Genomic DNA, 20,000 nt, shown 5'->3' with positions numbered 1-20,000 from the left:
ACCGTAAAACAGCTTTCTTTAGATGAATTATTGAGATTTGCTCCTGAATTTGCATCTCAATGACGCTACCTTTTCCACTTTGGGTTTTTTTTTTTGTAAACGCTCAGATATTATAATTTAATTTCTTACTGGCTATACAGCAGTTTGCCAGAACCAACAAGCACAGCAGCCGTAAAATATTTAATTTTCACTGCAACTCATTGACTCATTTCCTCAAGTGCCCGCTGTCTAATATAACCGTGACGAGAAATTTGCCACGAAATGAAAAGCGCCCAGATCGTTGGCCTTTATTCAGTTTGTAGAAAATGAACCGTGCGCGGGTTTCTTGCGGCGAGAAAATTAAGTTTGTTTAATGAGTGGTCGCGCGCCAAATGATAATAGCTGTTTACATAATGTTAGTTGAAACAAATGATGAAAATCCTTGCCTCTTTCCACCTGTCAGTCAAAATCACCTGATGACTACAAAGCCTATTCAAAACAAGTCATTTCTACTCGACAGCGCCATATGGCCTACAAAGCTACAAACTCAGTCATACTCGTAACTCGTCCGCAAAGTCAGAAGTCTTAATTTTGAAGCTCGCTTCGAGTTGCTGTTTTCTGCGACGATAAATGGCAGGTGTTTAAATTAGTGGCACGTGGCTCTACAATTCTACCATTTCACTAGTAGTTCAGTCGGAAGAGACACCGCAGTGAACGTTTCTCAACCTTGAAGTATCGGTGTGGTTTGAGATCTGTGAAGACCAAAGTTGAGTTAATTTGGGCGGTTTTTACTTGCTTTGAAGATTTCGTGGTTAACGACAGAAGCGCTCAATTGGCTAAACCGCAACGTGCTTAAACATTCCTTCAAAACGTAAACAATATTTGAAAGAGACACGGAATAGGAACCCGCTTATCCATTGTGTGGGGTGACGGTTATCTTGTCTTACATGTATATATTTCCTGCAAACCGCGTGGAATAACTTGGCCAGCTCGGAGTTGACTGATAAATCGTTGGAATTTTCTACCCCATTTAATAACAACCATTAAAAAGATTGAACAGAGGAAAGAATGCTATAAGGTAAGTTCTTCGTCTTCAAGTTCGTCTGAGGTCATTAAAATTATCACATTATAACACGGAGTCATTGGCTTGAGACGGTGTGGCACGGCGAAAAGTCGTATATCTTTGACTCAAGGAAAATGGACCAAGATTACTTATTTTTAATGCTATAAAACCCAACACCCCGATCGCGTGAAGTGTGCTAAGGTCTCAAGGAAAGCGTAATTGTGTGAAATTATTATATATTGCGTGAACTATGAGGATTAAATGTTCGGCAGCTTTGGTAAAACGCACGCATCACTGATGATTTTCCTCACCTCTTTATCTGTTTGTTTTTGTATTAGTTTGAATTTATTCGTAAGCCGAGACCAACATTTTCGAGGACTTACAATTTATAAAATTGTTTTATCAGTTTCCTCAAAGGGAGAGGGCACCATGGTAACTTGTAAATGCAGATATTCCGTCTCAATCGATTCCTACATGCAAAGATCCATCCTTTAAGCTGCTCTTCCCCAAAGTTCAAATAAATTTATCATGTCTTTTCCTGTGATAGCCAGAGAGAAAAATAAAAATAGGATAAAATGAAGAAAGCTACGTTGGTGCCCGATCAATTTCCACATCTCGCAAATCATTGAGACAGATAACTTTTTTTAACTTCTGAATTCAAATTCAGAGCACACGTATAAAGTAACCACAAACTTCATGGTGCGTTCAGTCCTGCCAACAATACACTTTGTGAACTGTCATATTCATTTATGCCATGCGGTCGTTTCTCAACACGGTCTTTATAACTAAGATATCTGGATCTTCAGTTGGCAGGGGGGAAAATTTTCATCCCTTGACTCGCGGGCAGTTTTTTCAACTAATATGTCTCAGATTTAATTGCCTGAACAAGTTAATGAACTCTATTATAGTGATAGATTTCCATCCGGCCTCGGCTTTTGTATGTTATCGAACTAACTTACGGGCGACTTTTATGTCTTTACTGACCAGTGCTTCCTAAATCATGATAATGTAGACTCTGAACTTGCGTAACTCTAGTAAAGTCGACCTTCAACGAAAATCACTCGTGTCCTTTTTCAATGAAACAGAGAAAGATCTTAAATTGTCTTATCTTATCTCTGATGCTTTAGAAGTAGACATTTGGTAGGCGTGTTGGTCAACGATTTTCAATACTTGGTATCCTAATATTGGCGCTAATAACATGTTTTAACTGGTTTAATTAATATTTAAAAAATCTCACGAATAAAAAAAGACACTCCCGGCTACTCGAGATTTAAACTAGAAGTATTTTATTTTCTTTAAACTGGCACAAGGAATGCGTTTTTTGGCAATTTTCAGTTTCATTTACGGCTACATTTTTTCGGTTTAATGCTGATTCGTTTTAAAGTAATTTAACCTGTAAAAACTACATGCACCTCAGAGCAACTAAATTGATTACAAATCACGGCCAAAAAGAGAAATTTCTTAGGGGGGACAGAATAAGAGAAACTTAATGCAGTTTTTTGAAAAAAGGTTTAGTAGTTTGGTTGTTAACACCTATGGCCATTTTAAAATAACCTTCGAAAGGTTAGCAATTCTTATCCAGACCTTAACAAAGGAAACGTTCCGAGATCATTCTCGGGTTCGGTCGTCTCAACAGAAGTTTCAAGATGGCTGCCGGACTCTTATCACGAGAATTAAAGTTTTAAAAGCAATTTGTAGGTTGCTCCTCGAGTGTAAACCGCAAAGTCATATATAAATTGCTACAAAAGTGTATTCAGCGTTGTCATCTTGGCAGCTTGCTCGGCAAATCAGTTTCAGCGATAAAAGAGCGTCGCAATATTGGCTCCAACCATAGGCAGCCCAAGCTCGCGTCACTACAGCCAGCCGTTGAGAATTTAAACGCGTTATAAGACTTTGTATGGGAAATAAAATACAGTCGATTATGAAGCCTAAAAAGTGCTCAATTTAACGTTCATTCAATAAAATGAATCAAAATGACTCACCTCTGGTGTATTCTTGTGCCTTTTGGAGTTTATTTTACAGTTTCGGGAAGTCCGTGTTTTCAATGTTCGTCTTAGAACATTGAAAACACTGAAAGCACAAAATTCCCGAAACGGTGTAATAAGCTCCAGAAGGCACGAGAATACACCAGAGGTAAGTCATTTTGATTCATGTTATTGAATAAAAGTTAAATTGACCGTTTTTTAGGCTTTATAATCGACGGTATTTGATTTCCCATACAAAGTCTTACAACGCGTTTCTTATAACGGCTGTCTGTAGTGACGCGAGCTTGGGCTGCCTGTGCTCCAACTAATATGTGAGTTAACACTGTACCCGATATAAGCAATTCGTTGCACTCATCGAGTGCTTGATAAAGAAAAAGTACTCGTTTCAAAAAGTTATTTGGGAGAAGGGCAATATCGGAACGCCACGAAAAATAAAGAATTCGAAATTGTGTATAGAAAAAAAAGACACATGAAAATCCGCAGAATTGGCGTCGTTTTGACACAACCTCTCGATGATCTTTTGTTCATAGCCGACGGCGTAACAGCCACAATTACAATACAGCGGAAACCGAGTTGAAAATATAATAAGAAACTGTCAAACACTGAAAAACTCAAATTAAATAGAAACAGAACAACGCGAGAAAACGATATCCTGCTGACAGTAAACTTTTAGGAGAGCAAAGAAGGTAAGTGTCGTCTAGCTTTTCGTCTGTTTGGATTCTGGAAAAATGTGCACAACACAGTACTACTAGGGGCTATGCCAATGGTCGAAAGTTACGAATAGATTCAGTTATTCTGATTTCGTGTGTTGCCTAACGAATTTGAACGGCGTCTACACCGCGACGAATCAACTGCTTCGACATGAAATGAGAACTCAGCTGAGAACTTGGTTATGTAGTCTTCAGTTTGCGAATTCTAGATCGTTAACGAAGAAAAGGGGTTGTTACCACATTTACATTGAAGGAATTTCAGCTTCAGGCAAATGAGCAGCTGTAGATAGAAGTGAGTATGTCATCCATCTGAAGTAGTTCTTGCAATTTATAAACATAAAAGTACAAAAGTACGTATGGTTTAATTTGTGAAACATTCAATAATTCACTAGTATATGTACTTTGTATATAACAAGAATGCCAGCAAACTATTTATTAAAATCGGCTCACTTTCCGAGATAGGATTAGCTTTAGGTTTATCGTCATGAAACCGATTGTATCCAGCATTTTCTTCTTTTTTGGCAGAAATTCTGGCCTAAAAGCTGAAGATGATTTGAATCAACAGTTCTGTGATAAAAATAGTTCCGAAAAATAGGTGTGAAACTTACTGTTCCAGCATGTACCCAAACGTTTCGGAAATTTTGTCTTATCTATTGATATCACAAATAGCTTTTTAAAAACGTTGTCTCCGGAAGCTTTAGTCAACTGGGACAACCATAAAATTCTCTGTCGAAAAATAAAACCTTTGGCAACGCGGAAGACAATAATAAATTCTGCTTGTTTATGCCGCTGAAATTATGGCAACCGCACATTAAATATATTTATGCTAATAACATGATTAAAAAGCTGTATCCGAAGTAAAATATTCAGCGCGAACTTGTTGCGAGGCAAGCAAACCCAAAGGGAGGGAATAGTTGTTAGGTAAGTCATATTTTGGCATTATGGGGTCAATTCAAATGCTTATGGTAACACGATTTTCATAACAGTTGTCACTAATCTTTGTTCTGGGTGTTAAATACGTCTTCTAATTTTCAAAAGTCACGCTTGGCCATTGACAGCTTTTAATCGACCTTTCGGAGTTATGGTTTGAAGGTTGCTTATGTTCGCGCGTTTAAAAAGAATTTTTCGACTTTGTTTTGGTATCATCACAAGGAAAATGGGATAGAGTATTCAGTTAAAAGGCATTTAGAAACATATTTACAGCATTTGAATGACTGTGATTGACTGGGGGTGAACAATGGGCGAGTAATAATAAATATCTATAGAGATATAAACGAGATGAGAAATAATCATAATTCAATCCAAATGCATTTTGTAGCTTTAATTTATGCGTTTAGTTCGACACAATTCTCTTAAAGCTGATTTACCATGGCTTGTAGTTTTAAGAGCTCACTCAGTGGTTCGCACAATGTAGAGACCGATTCTCTTTGCAAACTCACCTTGAAGCTCAAAATCAATAACTTTCATAGACTTTAGGCACTGCTAGAATCCTCACAGAAAGTAGTCGACTTAACCTAAACCATAGAGACTTGATTAATTCCTGACTAAAGCCTTAAGCCAACAACATGCCATCGAGCTAGCTAGACCGTAAAATTGATAATTGATGATAAAAAATCACGAGAGCAACGACATTTTCACTTCATCTCCAGATGTTCATAATTTAATACATGCACTACTATATTTCTCTGTTGTGCTATCTTTGGATTTCCAACGCGTTTCCAAATTCATTGAGGCTTTTGTTATACTTGCTTATGTCAATGTGTCACACTGCGTATTATGAGCGATATATATATTGGTTCTCTAAGTTGTTTATAGTATTTCTTAGATGCGTAAAGTTATTAAGAGGCCCTTCACCACCGCTTGGCCTACATCGCTTCGTTCAGCCGTCACTTGCGGGATAAAGTGGCTAGATTGTGAGAACCGGAAATTTCTTAACTTTGCGTGCGAAAACTGTAGTATTAGCGAAAGATGTTCAGATGTGTAACGAGCTAAAACGTCGGTGATTGTATTTTCAAAGTAAACGCAGAACTGAATGATGTCATTGAAATGTGAATGATTAACAGCCTTTTTTACCTCCTGTGCTTCTTCAGCCGTATTTTAATTGTTGCGTATTGTTCCCCAGTTTTTCGAAACCTTTACTTCGCTTTGAAACCAAAGTTATTTTTCACAGGACCTTTGAATTACCCATTGAACAACGCAATATTTAGGCACCTATGCAAATATCCGGTTTTTTGGGGGGACATATTAATTAACAAGTTTCAGGCTAGGGTATTTCGAGAACAGTATTTGATTTAGAACAAAAATATTATATTTTAATACCTTTTACAAAGCGAGTTTGAGAGCTGTAACTTGACTGAGGCTCTTGTGCGTAAGTCTTTCAAGACTTCCAGAGAAAACAAGGTAAGAAAGAAATTTAGCGTTGTACCTTGACTATTGAGTAAACAAGAAGAGAGAAAAACGCTGTACTGCCCAGACAGCTACATTGACCAATAATACCCTTCTCACTGTCTTGGAGGTAGAAGCCTACAACTCTTCAGAGTTGTAGTGAAATTTAGATTCAGGGGATCCTTGTCTACTAAATCACACTGGTATTACGTTGTCTCAATGAAGGAATGCCATTATACACATGTGCTTGACTTGTAGAGCTTGAAGAGATCGAAGATTGAAATTGAAGAAATTCTTGCTCTGCCAATTGCTCTGCCATGGAAGGAGTCTAATCTCTCATCGAGTCGCTTCTGTTACATTCGTCTAGTCGAAATATTTATTACCGGAAAAATTCAAGGTATTAAGGAAAATAGAGACTTCTGGATAATGGAAAAGGCATTGCATTTCCGGAAAATTATTTGGTCAAGTTCACGTGATATTTGTATTTAGAGCTCATGACAATGTCATGTTCCATCATTCAATGTGGGGGGGGGGGGGGGGGGGGGGGGGGGGTGAGAGTAGGCATTTCTTAACAGACTCAGAGAGTATTTTGGGGACGTTTAAGAAGTTTCTCGCTCTACTTAATGAATTTAGAACAACAAATTTGATGCGAAGTTAAATTTGTCCAGTCATAACATTTACCATATATGCACGAAGTAATATTTGTGCCCTGATTTCTGAAGTCAATGCTTAAAAAAAGCTTAAATTCAACATTGCCCTTTACAAACCAAGATATAAGCTTATGGATCTACAAGTGGCCATTTTCGTCATCCGTTTCGTCAACTTTATGTTTCCTTGGCAGTCATGTATTGAATAGATTATTCATCTCCGAGGGGATGTATGTTTTTCGGTCGTTTGGACTATGTAATTTGTGATAATCCTCATTAGCATAAACTGCTACTTTGGAATTACTTTTGTAATCATTTCCTTGGTGTTATGAACCTACTGCATGCGAATAGATTACTCGTGCGTAGAATAAATTTTCGACCCGTACAATAAACTAAATTCGATATTTTCGCTGTAAACCTGCAGTGTCTTCCACCAAATTTGGGCCTTAGTCAATCAGTGTATTTGCTTTAATACTCTCTGTGTTTAATTAACATCATCTGGTTCAGTTAAAAAAACCGTAAAATTTACAACTGCTAGCGCTAAAGCTTGGACATGCGCAAAACCGTGATGAAACTGTCCCTTTAAGGTAACAAAAAGAAAAAGGACTGTGAAGCTCAAGATACAAACGGAATTGTGACACCGGAAAATGGGCCGTAAAGTTTCGGGACTTTCGAGAAACGGGCCCCAGGGTCACTTTGGTGAGAGGTGACTGCGCATGCTCATGCGTAACAAAAATGTAAGCATACGACTTCACGACACGAGAAAGGAATGAACGAACAAGATTTGCGTTTGAGTCGTGAGGAATATGGTAGAAATACTCTTTCTTATACCTGATAAGGCCGGATCGCTAACTTGTTTGCTTTTTTGCACCAACAGTTACCACATTAAGACAGACAATGATTGGTTTACTTATCATTTTCATGGTAACGCTTTCAAAACACGTGAATTGCCAAGGACGTTCCGTATTGGTTCAAGGGGATGTTTTCATAGGAGGCCTGGTGCCACTTCACACTCACCACCCCGAACATCCAGTGCAGTGCAGCCACATTAACGAGCGACTTGGTATTCAAAGACTCGAGGCCATGCTCTTTGCTATCGACAAGGTCAACAACATCGACACCATCCTCCCAAACATTTCTCTTGGACTTGAAGTATACGACACTTGTTCAAGCGAAACCATAGCATTGGACAGAGCCCTTCAGTTCGTTAAGGACAGAATATCCGTTAGAGAACAACACATCACGGGAGATCCCGTTATGGCGGGTGTTATCGGGCCAGCTTTCAGTTCCATCGCTGTCCAGGTTGCGCACTTGTTTCGTTTGTTTCAGATTCCGCAAGTTAGCTTCGATTCCACGAGTTATGAGCTGAGTGACAAAAGAAGGTTTGAATTCTTCTCTCGTACCGTTCCCCACGATCTGTACCAGGCAAAGGCGCTAGTGGATATTGCTAAGTACATGAATTGGACTTACGTCTCGGTCGTCTACAGCGATGATACCTATGGCACATTGGGATTCCAAGCAGTCAAAGAAGAGGCAAGCAAGGCAGGTATGTGGAGCTATACTAGACTTAATTGAATTCGCTCCGACGAAGGGCTAACGATCCACACCCATTACAACATAATTGCCTATTTTGCTTGTTCCTGTTTGTTGATTGCTGTTTCGGGACAGTTGTCACGCTTGAGCCGAGAGGTTGAGGTTCGTTTTAAATATTATCAGTAGCTTTTTGGACTATTTCAAATAGAGTATTTAGATACTCAGTGCCACTAGATAAACAGTTTATCAGGAAGCGAGGAACTCGGTGGGGTCACGTTTGTGGTGAAAGCTGACTTGTTTCGACACTTTTAAAGCTACCTTTCTTATCGTAAGCAAAAAAGATGTAACGGTAAAACACGTTTTAAGAGTCGTTGAAAAAGCAGTGACCGTTTACCGATTGGAAAACGGAAGCTGCGATAGAGTTTAACGAGGCGTTCTCCGGTTTAAAAAAAATATCGAAAAATGACAAGCTTTAATTTGATTGTCATTCTGCAATCTTTGACGGTACTCGTGTGTTTTAAAACGAAAACCAAAGTGGCTTTATATTTTCGGTGTGCAGCACGCCCTGAGTTGTCGAAGTTAGCAACTGATAAACTAAGGATGGAAGAAGCGGGTTCTCGAAGTAAAGCTTGCGGTAACAAGCAGCCGATTGCAACGCCATGGTTTGATTACTACGACTTTATATTTTCAGGCATATGTATTGCAGTCGCCGAGAAGATTGAGATCAAGAGTCCAGCAGACGTGTTTACAGGAGTCATCGACAAACTGCTCAGCGAGCCGCTTGCGAAAACTATTGTGGTTTTCTCCAGCCAAGAACGACAAATTGTCCGTCTGCTGCAAGCGGTGAAAGATAAAGGACAAACTGGGAAATTTCAGTGGCTTGGGACAGACGCTTGGGGAAATGTGTTGTGGCTGAAAGGGTTGGAAGAAGTAGCGTTAAACACCATCACGGTTTCGCCAAAGGCTGTGGAGTTGAAATCTTTTTATGAGCACTTCTATAATTTGCGTCCGAAGCAAAACGTTCGAAATCCTTGGTTTAAGGAATTTTGGGAGCGTCATTTTAATTGCTCGATCGCCACGGAGACTAAAGGTAGCTGTAGTGGATTGAATCTTACTCTTTCGAACAGTCCACTTGATAATCAAGTCGCAAATGCAATGGATGCAGTGTACGTGTTTGCACATGCGTTGGATGCTATTCAACGGGACAAGTGTCCGGACACACACGCAGTTTGCGAACGCATGCGCAATATATCGGGAAGGGAGATTTTGGAGTACATTAGAAATGTTTCTTTTGTCGGGGCGAGCGGAAATCACGTCACTTTTAACGCCGACGGTGACGTGGAGGGACGTTTCGACGTTTTTAAGCTGATAAAACGTGGAAATAAGTATGCGGATGTTAGAATTGGTGAATGGGACAAGGAATTGACTCTTGGGTACAATTTAACGCTAGGATTTAAAACAATCGTTTCATCTTGCCGGCCGATATGCAAGAGCAACGAAGTTAAAGTACCTGTTGCTGGAAGAGAATCTTGTTGTTGGACATGTGAAGTGTGCAATGGAAATCACTACTTGGTAAACGAAACTGTGTGCGAGCTATGTCCTCTGGGATATACACCGACACCCAGCGGTAGAGCCTGCGAACAAATTAAGATAATGTACTTTGGGAAGGACTTGAAGTTTTCTCTTCCGGCCGTTGGTTTTGCAGGGATTGGAGTATTAACCACGCTTTTCGTCATTGCTGTGCTGATTAAGTTCGACAAGACGCCTTTGGTCAAGGCATGCGGGCGGGAACTATCTCATATGCTGTTAGTCGGCATACTCATGGCTTTCAGTGTAACTTTTATCGCTGTGTTAAAACCCAGTAACGCATCGTGTATTGCGCGTTTCTTTGGTAGTGGAGTTTGCTTTAGCATATGCTACGCATCGCTCTTTATAAAAACAAATCGTATCTCCAGAATTTTCAATCGAAAGAATCTCGCAAAAAGGCCGATTCTGATCTTGCCATTTTCTCAGCTCGTCCTGGTAGCCGCAGTTGTTTCCGTGGAGATTTTACTGCTATTAATGCTGTCGTTTTTACGTACTCCACGAGCGAAACTTTTCTACCCTACAATCTCTTCAGTTTACCTCGATTGTTCGACTTCAAAACTAGACTTTGGTCTCTCGCAGGTGTACAACTTCATATTGATCTTTATGTGCACTGTTTACGCGTTTAAAACCCGGAAAATACCGAATAATTTTAACGAAGCCAAGTACATTGCATTTGCCATGTATTCATCATGTGTCGTGTGGCTGGCATTTGTGGCGGTGTATTACATGGAGGAGGCGCTGGATCAAGAACCTTTGGTTGTGTGTGCTAGTATTTCTTTAATTGCGTTTATTCTACTGGGTTGCCTATACGGACCTAAAGTGTATGTGATACTATTTAGACCGCATAGAAATGTGCGGAGACATGTGAACCCGAGTTTGAGTCTCTCCAGTTCAAGTAAGGAAAAAGGGCAAACGCCGACGCATGCCTACGTTGGTGTTGGTCAGAAAGCCGAAAATGAACGGGATAGCAGGTAGGCTCGTATAACAAGGAATAATTATCCCAAGAGTAAGAAAAAAAAGGGCGCACCTAAATCCCAATATTTCTAGTTCATTAAGTGAATCTTTTCACCGAATGCCAAACTAGTTCCCAGGGCTTTTCACCGCCGAGAGAAGGACGAGCGGTGAAAAGCCCTGGGAACGATGTTGAATGAGCAAACCTATAGAGCGTTTTCACATGACGTCACGGTGGCCATGTTGGTGTTCCAAAACAAAGAAATGGCAGCCATGATGGTGTACCGAACTAATTCTCCAGGAATTGAACTCTATATATTTTTATGCAAATACTTTCCTTTGTTTCAGTAATCCAATATGGCTGCTGGTCACGTGAGTGAAAACGCTCTATTTCACTATTTTCGCGTAAAAAATAGAGTGTTATGGGAATTTAGGTTCATTGGTTTCATTGGCTCCTTCAACGGTAAAACTCGGTGGCCATCATGATTCATTTGGCTCTTCTTTTTAAATATCTTTGTTTGAAGCATTCTTTCATATTTTTTTCAGTGCCGAAGATGCAATGGAAAGGAAGCGAATGTCATCTGATTGTTGCCCAGCAGCGCGTGAAGAGGAAAATCACCTGCCCCACAAAAAGCAAGAGGTACCAATCAGTCGAACAAACAAATTTACAGTCAATCCCTCAGTCGATCTCGAAAATTTTCTCAAACGAGTTGTTAGAGCAGTTTTCAAATGATTGTCGAAAATAATTACGCGATTGCAATTGCCACGCTTAGTGATTGGTTTAAAAATCTCGCGCCAGTTTATCAACCAATGAAAAGGAAAATCAAAACCAATCGCGACCTTCACGCGCGCTTTGAGCAAGTTACGCGGAATTGCTACGAATTTGGATTCGTTCATTGCGCTGTAGGCACCTGCTGTGATTGGGTGGAACTAATTACTTTGGTATTTGTTTTACGACACTCAATTGAAAAACCGCTCTAAAGGGAAATTAACCATCGTAACCGAGAAAGATTTTTGAGCAGACGTTTCGAACATTAGCCCTTCAGTCGCCAGAAGGAAAATTTCGTTTCGTGTTATACTAGGCGATTTCCTTCGCCGAAAATTGCCTCTTTCAGTCTTTTCATTCCTCCTCCTAAACAACCGATCATCGTTGGTATCATTTCACCGTATACCCTTCCATCCGTTGTTATGATTATTACCAAGTCGACTACAATCCACAAGACGCAAAACCCTGACAAACGAAGCGGACAGCCCTTTCAGTAGCAATCCGCTCAAGTGTGGTCGTCATTTTTAGGCAATACTGTTTTCCTTCCTTTTCACAGATGGAAAGTTTAATCAAACATCTTAGGAAAGAGTTGACATCTACAAAGGAGTCCCTGCGTGTGACACAAGATCAACTGCTGAGCCGACTTCCCAGTGACTTGAGCTGGGCAGCGATGGGTGAAGCTAATGCCCAACAGGGGTATGAAAAATTAGACGAAAACAGGGAAGCTTCTTCTGGGTGCGTATGAAACAATCTTATTCGGGATCGATGGAATTCCATAAGATTGCAAAGCAATAAGTATGGCTGCTTAAAATTCCAAACTCACAAAGGATGAAGCCACAGTGGATGTCGACCAAGTAGACAATTTGATTCGTGCTAGATGTTAGTGACGAAACCAGTATTTTTGCACACGTAAAGGACACGTACTGTAGAAAGTTCTGTAACAAAAGTCTGCAAATTGAATTATTTTCATGTGATCTAAATGGTTTCGTTTTTGTCAGGAAGATTATAAAAAGTTGCGGAAAGAAGACGCCCGAAGGATCTGAGGCGTATGATGAATACGACGATCATGAAGGAAATAATTTGCGGATGTCAGATTCGAAGATCTTGAAATCAAAGAAATTCTATCGCGGTGGGAAACCTACGTTATCTAAAAGAAGGTTACTACCTTGTGATCAAGAAAGAAACATGGCAGAAAAAAGTAGCTCGCACGGAGATTTGCCAAGTGAAACACCGGAAAATGATATTATTAACTCTCAGTCGAACCGTGCAAATTGTAAGGAAGACGTTTGTAGAATTGCCATCGACAATGGAATCGAAAGGAACACTTTAGCGGCATATTCTTTGCCTCCGACAAGCAAAGCCGGGTATTTTGTACATGGTCATATCGATGTGGACAAAGCGGAGCAAAAACTGTTGGTGAACAATTTGTTGACGGCTCGGAATGATAAGGAGTCAAGACAAACACACCAAGAGAAAATGTGTGAATATTGTCAAGGATGTTATATGGGCGACGACGACACAAGACATTTATGCACTGCTCTTTGACTACCCACGTTCAATAATTAACTAGTCGATCATAGAAAATAATGACACAATCGTACGCGTACTTTTCTTGTTTTAGATATTCAGGCAGAGAAACATGATGCCCAAACAGTTGAGTTTCATTGGGCTCCCTTTTTCCATCCCTCAGCCCAAATACCCGTCCCGCTTCGTGCTATAATTAGGGAACTTAAGCAACGACAACGGCGACGGCAACGAGAACGTCACAAATTTGCATATTTAGTGGGCAAAACCAACAACTTTGCACGCCCTCCACGAGCGTTTTTCACTTCTGTCCATTTCTGTGCCGTCGTCTTCAAACCGACAACAACGTGAAATAGCCAAATTTGAGGTTTTCTGAAGGATACCAGCTCCTGAAGATCATTTTTTCACTTTTTCCCCAAAATTAAGCGCCGTTCCGACCAGTATCATTTTTGAGGAACTAGCCCCTGTCTTACTAAAAACGTTGGAATAGTCATGAAGTGATTACAATAACGGGAATTTATATTTTACGGTGACATTCTCCTTGTCGTCGTCGTCGTAGTTGCTTAGTTAAGTTTCCCATTGAGCGAATGATACGGCTCAGTCTACTCGTATGACAAGCTGTGTTCTCCGTTCTTCTTCTTTCGTTTTTCTGATCTACTGTTGTCAAGAGCAACACGAGACTTAATCTTTTTTCAGACCTGGTGTTCCTGTTACCTTTTGTGCTCTAGTTCAAAATTTGTGAACCCTAGCTCGAAGTGATAGCGTTTTGCCAAGAATTGTCATCTCTCTCGTTTGGCCTTGGCCCATCAGTTTACTGCATTATCTAAATTTAGAGGGATGATTGCTCTGCTTAATGCAAAATTATGGATCGTGCAAGAACACAATATCGCAACTTTTTTATCCGCAAAACTCTTGCAGTACTCGTGCTAAACATAGATAATTATAATACCGAGAAGTGACGGGCTGCATTCCATCGCAAATCGAGACTTCTGGGTTCTCGACCTCTGCCAATGTTCCTTCCCTTTCTTTGGATGCATTGTCACGTGTGTGATTAGGTCGTTGAAGTTACGTTTTCTTTTACTTTTAAGAATTCCCTGCATAGTGTCGTTGTTCTTTAAAAATAGGGACTGTTTCAGTTTTGCGTTTTACAGGCTTCTTGCAACATTATTAGAAGTATTTCTCAACTGAAAACTAAAAAAAAAAAGTTTATTGGGTTCATACACCGTTTGCAAGTATCCCTTTATTTACTTTTGCGTATCTTGTTAATGTTTCCCTCCCTTGTCGATTTCTGCTCGTAGTTAACACTCATGCAACGTATATTTGTCGTTGTTGTTGTTTTTGTTGTTTTTCTTGGTATCTTTATTTAGCAGCCGTTCTAGAAGAGAAATACTAGAGAACGTTGCTGCATATGATTATTTGGCCTCGACACTTAGTGCCATCTGCTTTTGAAAGTGCCCGCAGAAAATAGGGCATTTCCGAGTCATGTCTGCCATAACCGTCGCATTTTACGTGTGCCAAATCTAATGCAAATGAGAAAGGCGGACTTAAGAGAGAAATTTTTCTGATAACGACTAGTTTCATTCATATGTAAAGTATTGGGGAGTGCCTCGCATGGGACCTCGCGTCCCGTTCGCACCCACTCTTTTGGATCTTCGTATTATCGTATTAAGTGCTACTGTTGTGTGTTTCCTTTTTTTGGAAGTCAATCCCAATAAAGCTGTTGAAAAAAAAAAAAAAGAAGAAAGAACTAATTCCCATCACAAAACTTCGCACTAAGACTCCCTTTGAAGAGGAGGCAGACATCATCTCGGAAATGGCCTACAGAGCGTTTTCACTCACGTGACCAGTAGTTATATTGGATTACTGAAACAGAAGAAAATTGAGTTAAATTCCCTGAGGATTAGTTTGGTACACTATCATGGCTGCCATTTCTTTGTTTTGGAACACCAACATGGCCGCCGTGACGTAATGTGAAAACGCTCTATTTAGGGCACCTCATCCACTTGGAGTGAGCAAGACGGACACCAGTCTGAACACGATTTAGACAGTTCTGAAGTCTTCTCCTCAGTGTCGAGTACGGAGGCCACTAAAAAAGGGACAGTTGGGTGAAGTAAACAAAAATCCAGCGATTGAACTTGGCAAATGTAACTGAAAATCATAAGTAGATATTTTCAGCTTGAACTTTCTGAGCAAAACCCATTTGCGTGCCCGAGCCCGATCATTGGTTTGAACGGGGCGCAAGGGGCGGGGAAAGCTCTTGTCACGCGACTTGCCGGTCCCACGTGTCACGATAAGAAACGGAATTTCGTTACCTGAAATTTATCCTTGTATAAAACTTGATACTGAGTAAGGACAACTTTGAGAAGGGCACGTACGGATCACCTTTCGCGGCTGAAGACCAAATAATTCAGCAGATACAGTGATTTCACAAGTCTGATAGCGAAGAAACACTGATTTGTCAGGTGATTTGTGTTCAACTCTTTAGGTGGGTGCAATTAATAGATCGATAAGTATTGTTTTCTGAAGAAATATGTCTTGTTTGGGGCAAGCATACCTCTGCGTTCTGAGCCGGGGAATCGGGTTTTACTTTTGCCGATAGCTGTCGATTCAATTGCCTATAATCAGTATTGATTTTGAATTTAAGAATCACGGATGGAAGATCTTTTAAATGTTTAAACATTGGCGCTGAAACAATTGAACCTCCGTAGCATGTTTTATAAGTAAATCGATCTTCGAAGCATATATATCGAGCGAGAGATGTGCTCATAAAGCTCCATGCATGGATTTTTAATCACCAACAACAATAGATGGGAGAGTGAAATATGCTCATAGCCGGCGTGGCACGATTCTTAAGACAATGCAGTCTCCAGGGACAGACAGAAAGGCATAAGAGAGCACTTATAGTTACAAAGGAATTCAATTTAGATAAAGGTTTGCCCAGAGCTTGATGAATTCATTATGTAAATATATACTGCAAGAGGGTGCTTGTGCGTTATTTGATTTCAAAATAACCTTCCAGTTCCGTACACCGAGCAGACGTTTACCATACGTCCAAGGTATTTACGACCTCTGTGTTTGTTTTCCTTAGCCTAAGGGTTCTACTTTAATTCAGACAGTTGTTTAAAAAAATCTCCTCAGAAAATACAGCCCGTTAAAACAATTTCAGCACTTTATGAACTTTTAGTCCGCCCCACCTTTTAATAAATGTTGCATATGAATCAAGCCCAAAGGAATCAGCGATTTTAAAGGGACATTAATTCTGAGAACTTTTTGCTTGGACTAAGCTTTATATTTTCGTAATCTAGATAAGTAGTCAGCGTTCTTTAAGTGATTTCACTTTCATGATTATATTCATTTGCCGTAAGCAGAAACCTTGGACGAATCTGCGTTGCCAAGTAAACGAGCTATCTTCTGTAAAACCATGGATTGTATAATCATCCAGGTCTTAATTGAAGGGATATTGTCTTCAAGCCCGTGTGTTTACCATTGCAAAAGTTACTCGGTAATGAGATATTAACCGTTAATGGTTCAGTGCTCACAATCTTGTCGACCATGTAATCTTGACAAATGAAAGTTCAGTAGGGAAATCTTTGTTTTGACAATATTAGCACAAGAATATCGATCCGAGAATATAAAAGTACTGTATACAGTTAGCCTGCGAACGCAGACGTACTCTCTGAACAGTCTGAAATACGTATGCGTTCGCAGTCTAAATGAATGTTGAAAATTAATCCCTCGGTGAAATTTTGAACCCGATATGCCAGTGAGATAATCGCTGAGCAACGATGCTCTGAAAAGTGTCTGGGCTTGGTGATTTGATACTGGTTGATGCAGTACGCAAATGTAGCATTATTAGCGTGTGCTGTACGCCGCAAATAGAATTATTGCAGATTTCAATGGGACTGCATGCTGACCGATGTTCGTATTTACTAGCTCGGTTTTACTTCGCAGAATACAGACAAAAAATCGTCACAAAGTGTCCCCCAAATGCTGCTCTTTAAGTAAAGATTAACTGCTGCATTTACCCTAAGCTAAAAATAACGTTAACCTTTATCCTTAAGGACCTTGTTGTTGAAAATAGGTAGCAATTGCTGGAGGAACTAACTGTAGCTTTCAATTTGTCATAATACTATACATAAAAATTACATTTCAATTAAAGCAAGAGTGAGTAATTATTTAACGTCTTTCCGGGGAAAAAAATGTTAGTCATCTTGGTGAAAACGTTCCACGAGCAGCTCATAAACGAGGTTAATACGCACGGTTTCTTTTACATGTCTAATGAACTGTCGTCAACGGCTTAGAATCTGATTGTGTGATATATTTCGTTCTTAGTCTAGGAGTTAAGTTCGTCCTTAGACAGTAAAGGTGGAGATCTTCACTTCAGGTAGTCTTGTTTTACTTATGATGCCAAAAATGACGTTGGAAAATTCCGCCGTCATTTTGCCTGATCTTCTGCAAAAATGACGTTGGAAATTTCCGCCGTCATTTTGCCTCATCTTCTGTGAAAAAATGACGTTGGAAAATTCCGCCGTCATTTTGCTTGATCTTCTGTGAAAAGTGACGTTGGAAATTTCCGTCGTCATTCTCCTTGATCTCCTTTGAGAAAGGACGTTGGAAATTTCTACTGCGATTTTGGGTGTTAAGTCAAAAATTTGATAAAATTTGATAAATATTGCAAAGTTGATAAATTCTTCGGAAAAAGATTCTTTTTGTTTCAAAATATTGCAAACTAGATATATCATTCGGTAGAAAAGTGGAGATTCATCAACAATATTTATGGTGTAGTGCCAAAACAGCACAGATTTGGAAAAAATAACCGCAAAACATCATTTTTTCCAGAATTGGACGGTTTTAGAATACGACGAAGTGTTTTAGAACGTGTTAATTAGCTTCCTATTTCCAAGAGAAAACAGAGAAATCTCAGTATCCTGTGCCATCCAATTCGATTAGATTTTGGGATATTCCATTTCTGCCACCTTTACCGGCTCTTCAAATAAACGCTAAAGATCAGGAACTCACGAGAGGATGGATGCGTAACTAAGCAAAAAGTGTACGTCAGAGGAGTGTTGGACAGGAAACTACAAAGTACAAGGCAGGCACCTTACTCCTTAACATGTATGAAAGAAAGCCACCAATCTATGAAAGAATACATTTTACAACCTCTTCTACCAATGACCTCTATAAAAAAACCAGTTGGATTAAATTTGCCAATGAATTCTGCAGAAGACCGAAGAAGAAAATCACTTGGCCTAGTACAGTGGCGGAAGTGATTCAAGTCATTTCCACATCGACCTTAATGACCAAGTGAGAACGCCCTGACCTTCTTGGGAACTACTCGTTCTGGATGAAGGATTATCTTAAATAGAGCCAGTTTGGTACGTAACTTAACTTGGTGCACGTACCAACGGAAACCATCGATTCTTCCGAGCAGAGAGAAGGTCACCTATACAAACTCCTACCTTTTAAACCGACAATAATAGAGTAAACAAACTCCTACCTTTTAAACCGACAGTAATAGAGTAAACATTGAAGGACAGACAACAACTGTGAAGCCTGTTGGAGTTTGAATATTTAAGAAACCCTTAAGGTTACCTATTCTCGTTGGTTCTTGAGAAAATTCATTGTTAAGTTGGCCAATAGAATTTTTTCGTAGGCACGCCACGCAGTTAGATGCGACGGGAAAACTGTATTTAGAATTCTGAAAAAGCCTCAGACTCTTTGGTAGCTTATTATCTCCTGAATGATAAATTGCAGTTTGTTTGGATGTCCGTGTTAACGCAAGGGTTATAATTAAGCGGAGCAGACAAGGTCAGTTTCGCATTTGAGAGCGTGCGCTCGCTTTTTGAAATGAAAAACGTGAAAGTTAAAGCCATTTTCAAATACTACATTGTTTTAGCTTTCCAGTTGTGTATAGTTTCCTTGGGTTTATTCCAAAGCAACGCGAAGAATAGGGATTGTCCGAAAGACACCTCTGAAGGCTGACAGTAACCTTAAGCCAGCTTCGTAGCGTCAGATCAAAGGTAAGAAAATATAAAAATATCATCATTGATTTAAAAGGTCTAGATAGCAGCAACAATATAGATAGTCGTATAAACATAACAACTTTCTTTAATTTTCCAGACATGTTTCGACGGTACATCCGTCATCTTCAGTGTTACATATTTTGAAATCGCCGTTGAATTTAAAGCGCGCGCGATCTTACAAACTTCGTTACATTGCGTTGTCAATATTGCGTATTAAATCAAAACAGAACAAAACAAAAATTTAAATGAGTGACGCTTAGTTCCTTACAGGGAGAGAGTCAGGTTAATGTGTTTCACCTGCTGGTTGAGATCGGGCTTCTCCCATTTTATATACATGGATTCCTTAAGCTTCACTTGGTACTTAGTGGCTGCAGAGTCCAGGATCTCGAAGCAATCCTGTGTGCAGGATGCCTTACAAAACTCTGAACTCTGCAGATGTTTAAAAACGTTCGAAAGTAAGTGCTCGCACACTCAGAGTTTTGTAAGGCATCCTGCACACAGGATTGCTTCGAGATCCTGGACTCTGCAGCCACTAAGTACCAAGTGAAGCTTAAGGAATCCATGTATATAAAATGGGAGAAGCCCGATCTCAACCAGCAGGTGAAACACATTAACCTGACTCTCTCCCTGTAAGGAACTAAGCGTCACTCATTTAAATTTTTGTTTTGTTCTGTTTTGATTTAATACGCAATATTGACAACGCAATGTAACGAAGTTTGTAAGATCGCGCGCGCTTTAAATTCAACGGCGATTTCAAAATATGTAACACTGAAGATGACGGATGTACCGTCGAAACATGTCTGGAAAATTAAAGAAAGTTGTTATGTTTATACGACCATCATTGATT

At 39.8% G+C, this 20,000-nt stretch overlaps 1 protein-coding gene and 1 long non-coding RNA gene across 8 annotated transcripts in view; both read left to right on the top strand.

Moving 5' to 3' along the window:
- LOC138045484 (metabotropic glutamate receptor 3-like) overlaps nt 1-14,348 on the top strand; it is a 19,881-nt gene extending 5,533 nt beyond the window's left edge. Inside the window, exons 1-6 of one of the 7 annotated variants that reach the window (XM_068892000.1) lie at nt 498-1,057; nt 7,647-8,315; nt 8,994-10,860; nt 11,387-11,480; nt 12,163-12,341; nt 12,605-14,348. In XM_068892000.1, coding sequence (XP_068748101.1) covers nt 7,667-8,315; nt 8,994-10,860; nt 11,387-11,480; nt 12,163-12,341; nt 12,605-13,151 — 3,336 coding nt within the window. In that variant the 5' untranslated portion in view covers nt 498-1,057; nt 7,647-7,666 and the 3' untranslated portion in view covers nt 13,152-14,348. The other 6 variants (XM_068892007.1, XM_068892001.1, XM_068892004.1 and 3 more) reach the window with 6 other exon arrangements.
- A 1,072-nt stretch (nt 14,349-15,420) lies between these two features.
- Nucleotides 15,421-20,000, top strand: part of LOC138045483 (uncharacterized) — a 9,437-nt gene continuing 4,857 nt past the window's right edge. The window contains exon 1 of the long non-coding RNA XR_011131590.1: nt 15,421-15,615. This is a non-coding gene — a long non-coding RNA (uncharacterized lncRNA). The remainder of the gene's footprint in view (nt 15,616-20,000) is intronic.

The sequence above is a fragment of the Montipora capricornis genome, chromosome 4 (genome assembly GCF_036669925.1).
Source record: "Montipora capricornis isolate CH-2021 chromosome 4, ASM3666992v2, whole genome shotgun sequence".
Lineage (NCBI taxonomy): Eukaryota > Metazoa > Cnidaria > Anthozoa > Scleractinia > Acroporidae > Montipora > Montipora capricornis.
Note: the sequence above shows the minus strand (reverse complement) of the source record. Positions and strands in the feature narration are given on the sequence as shown.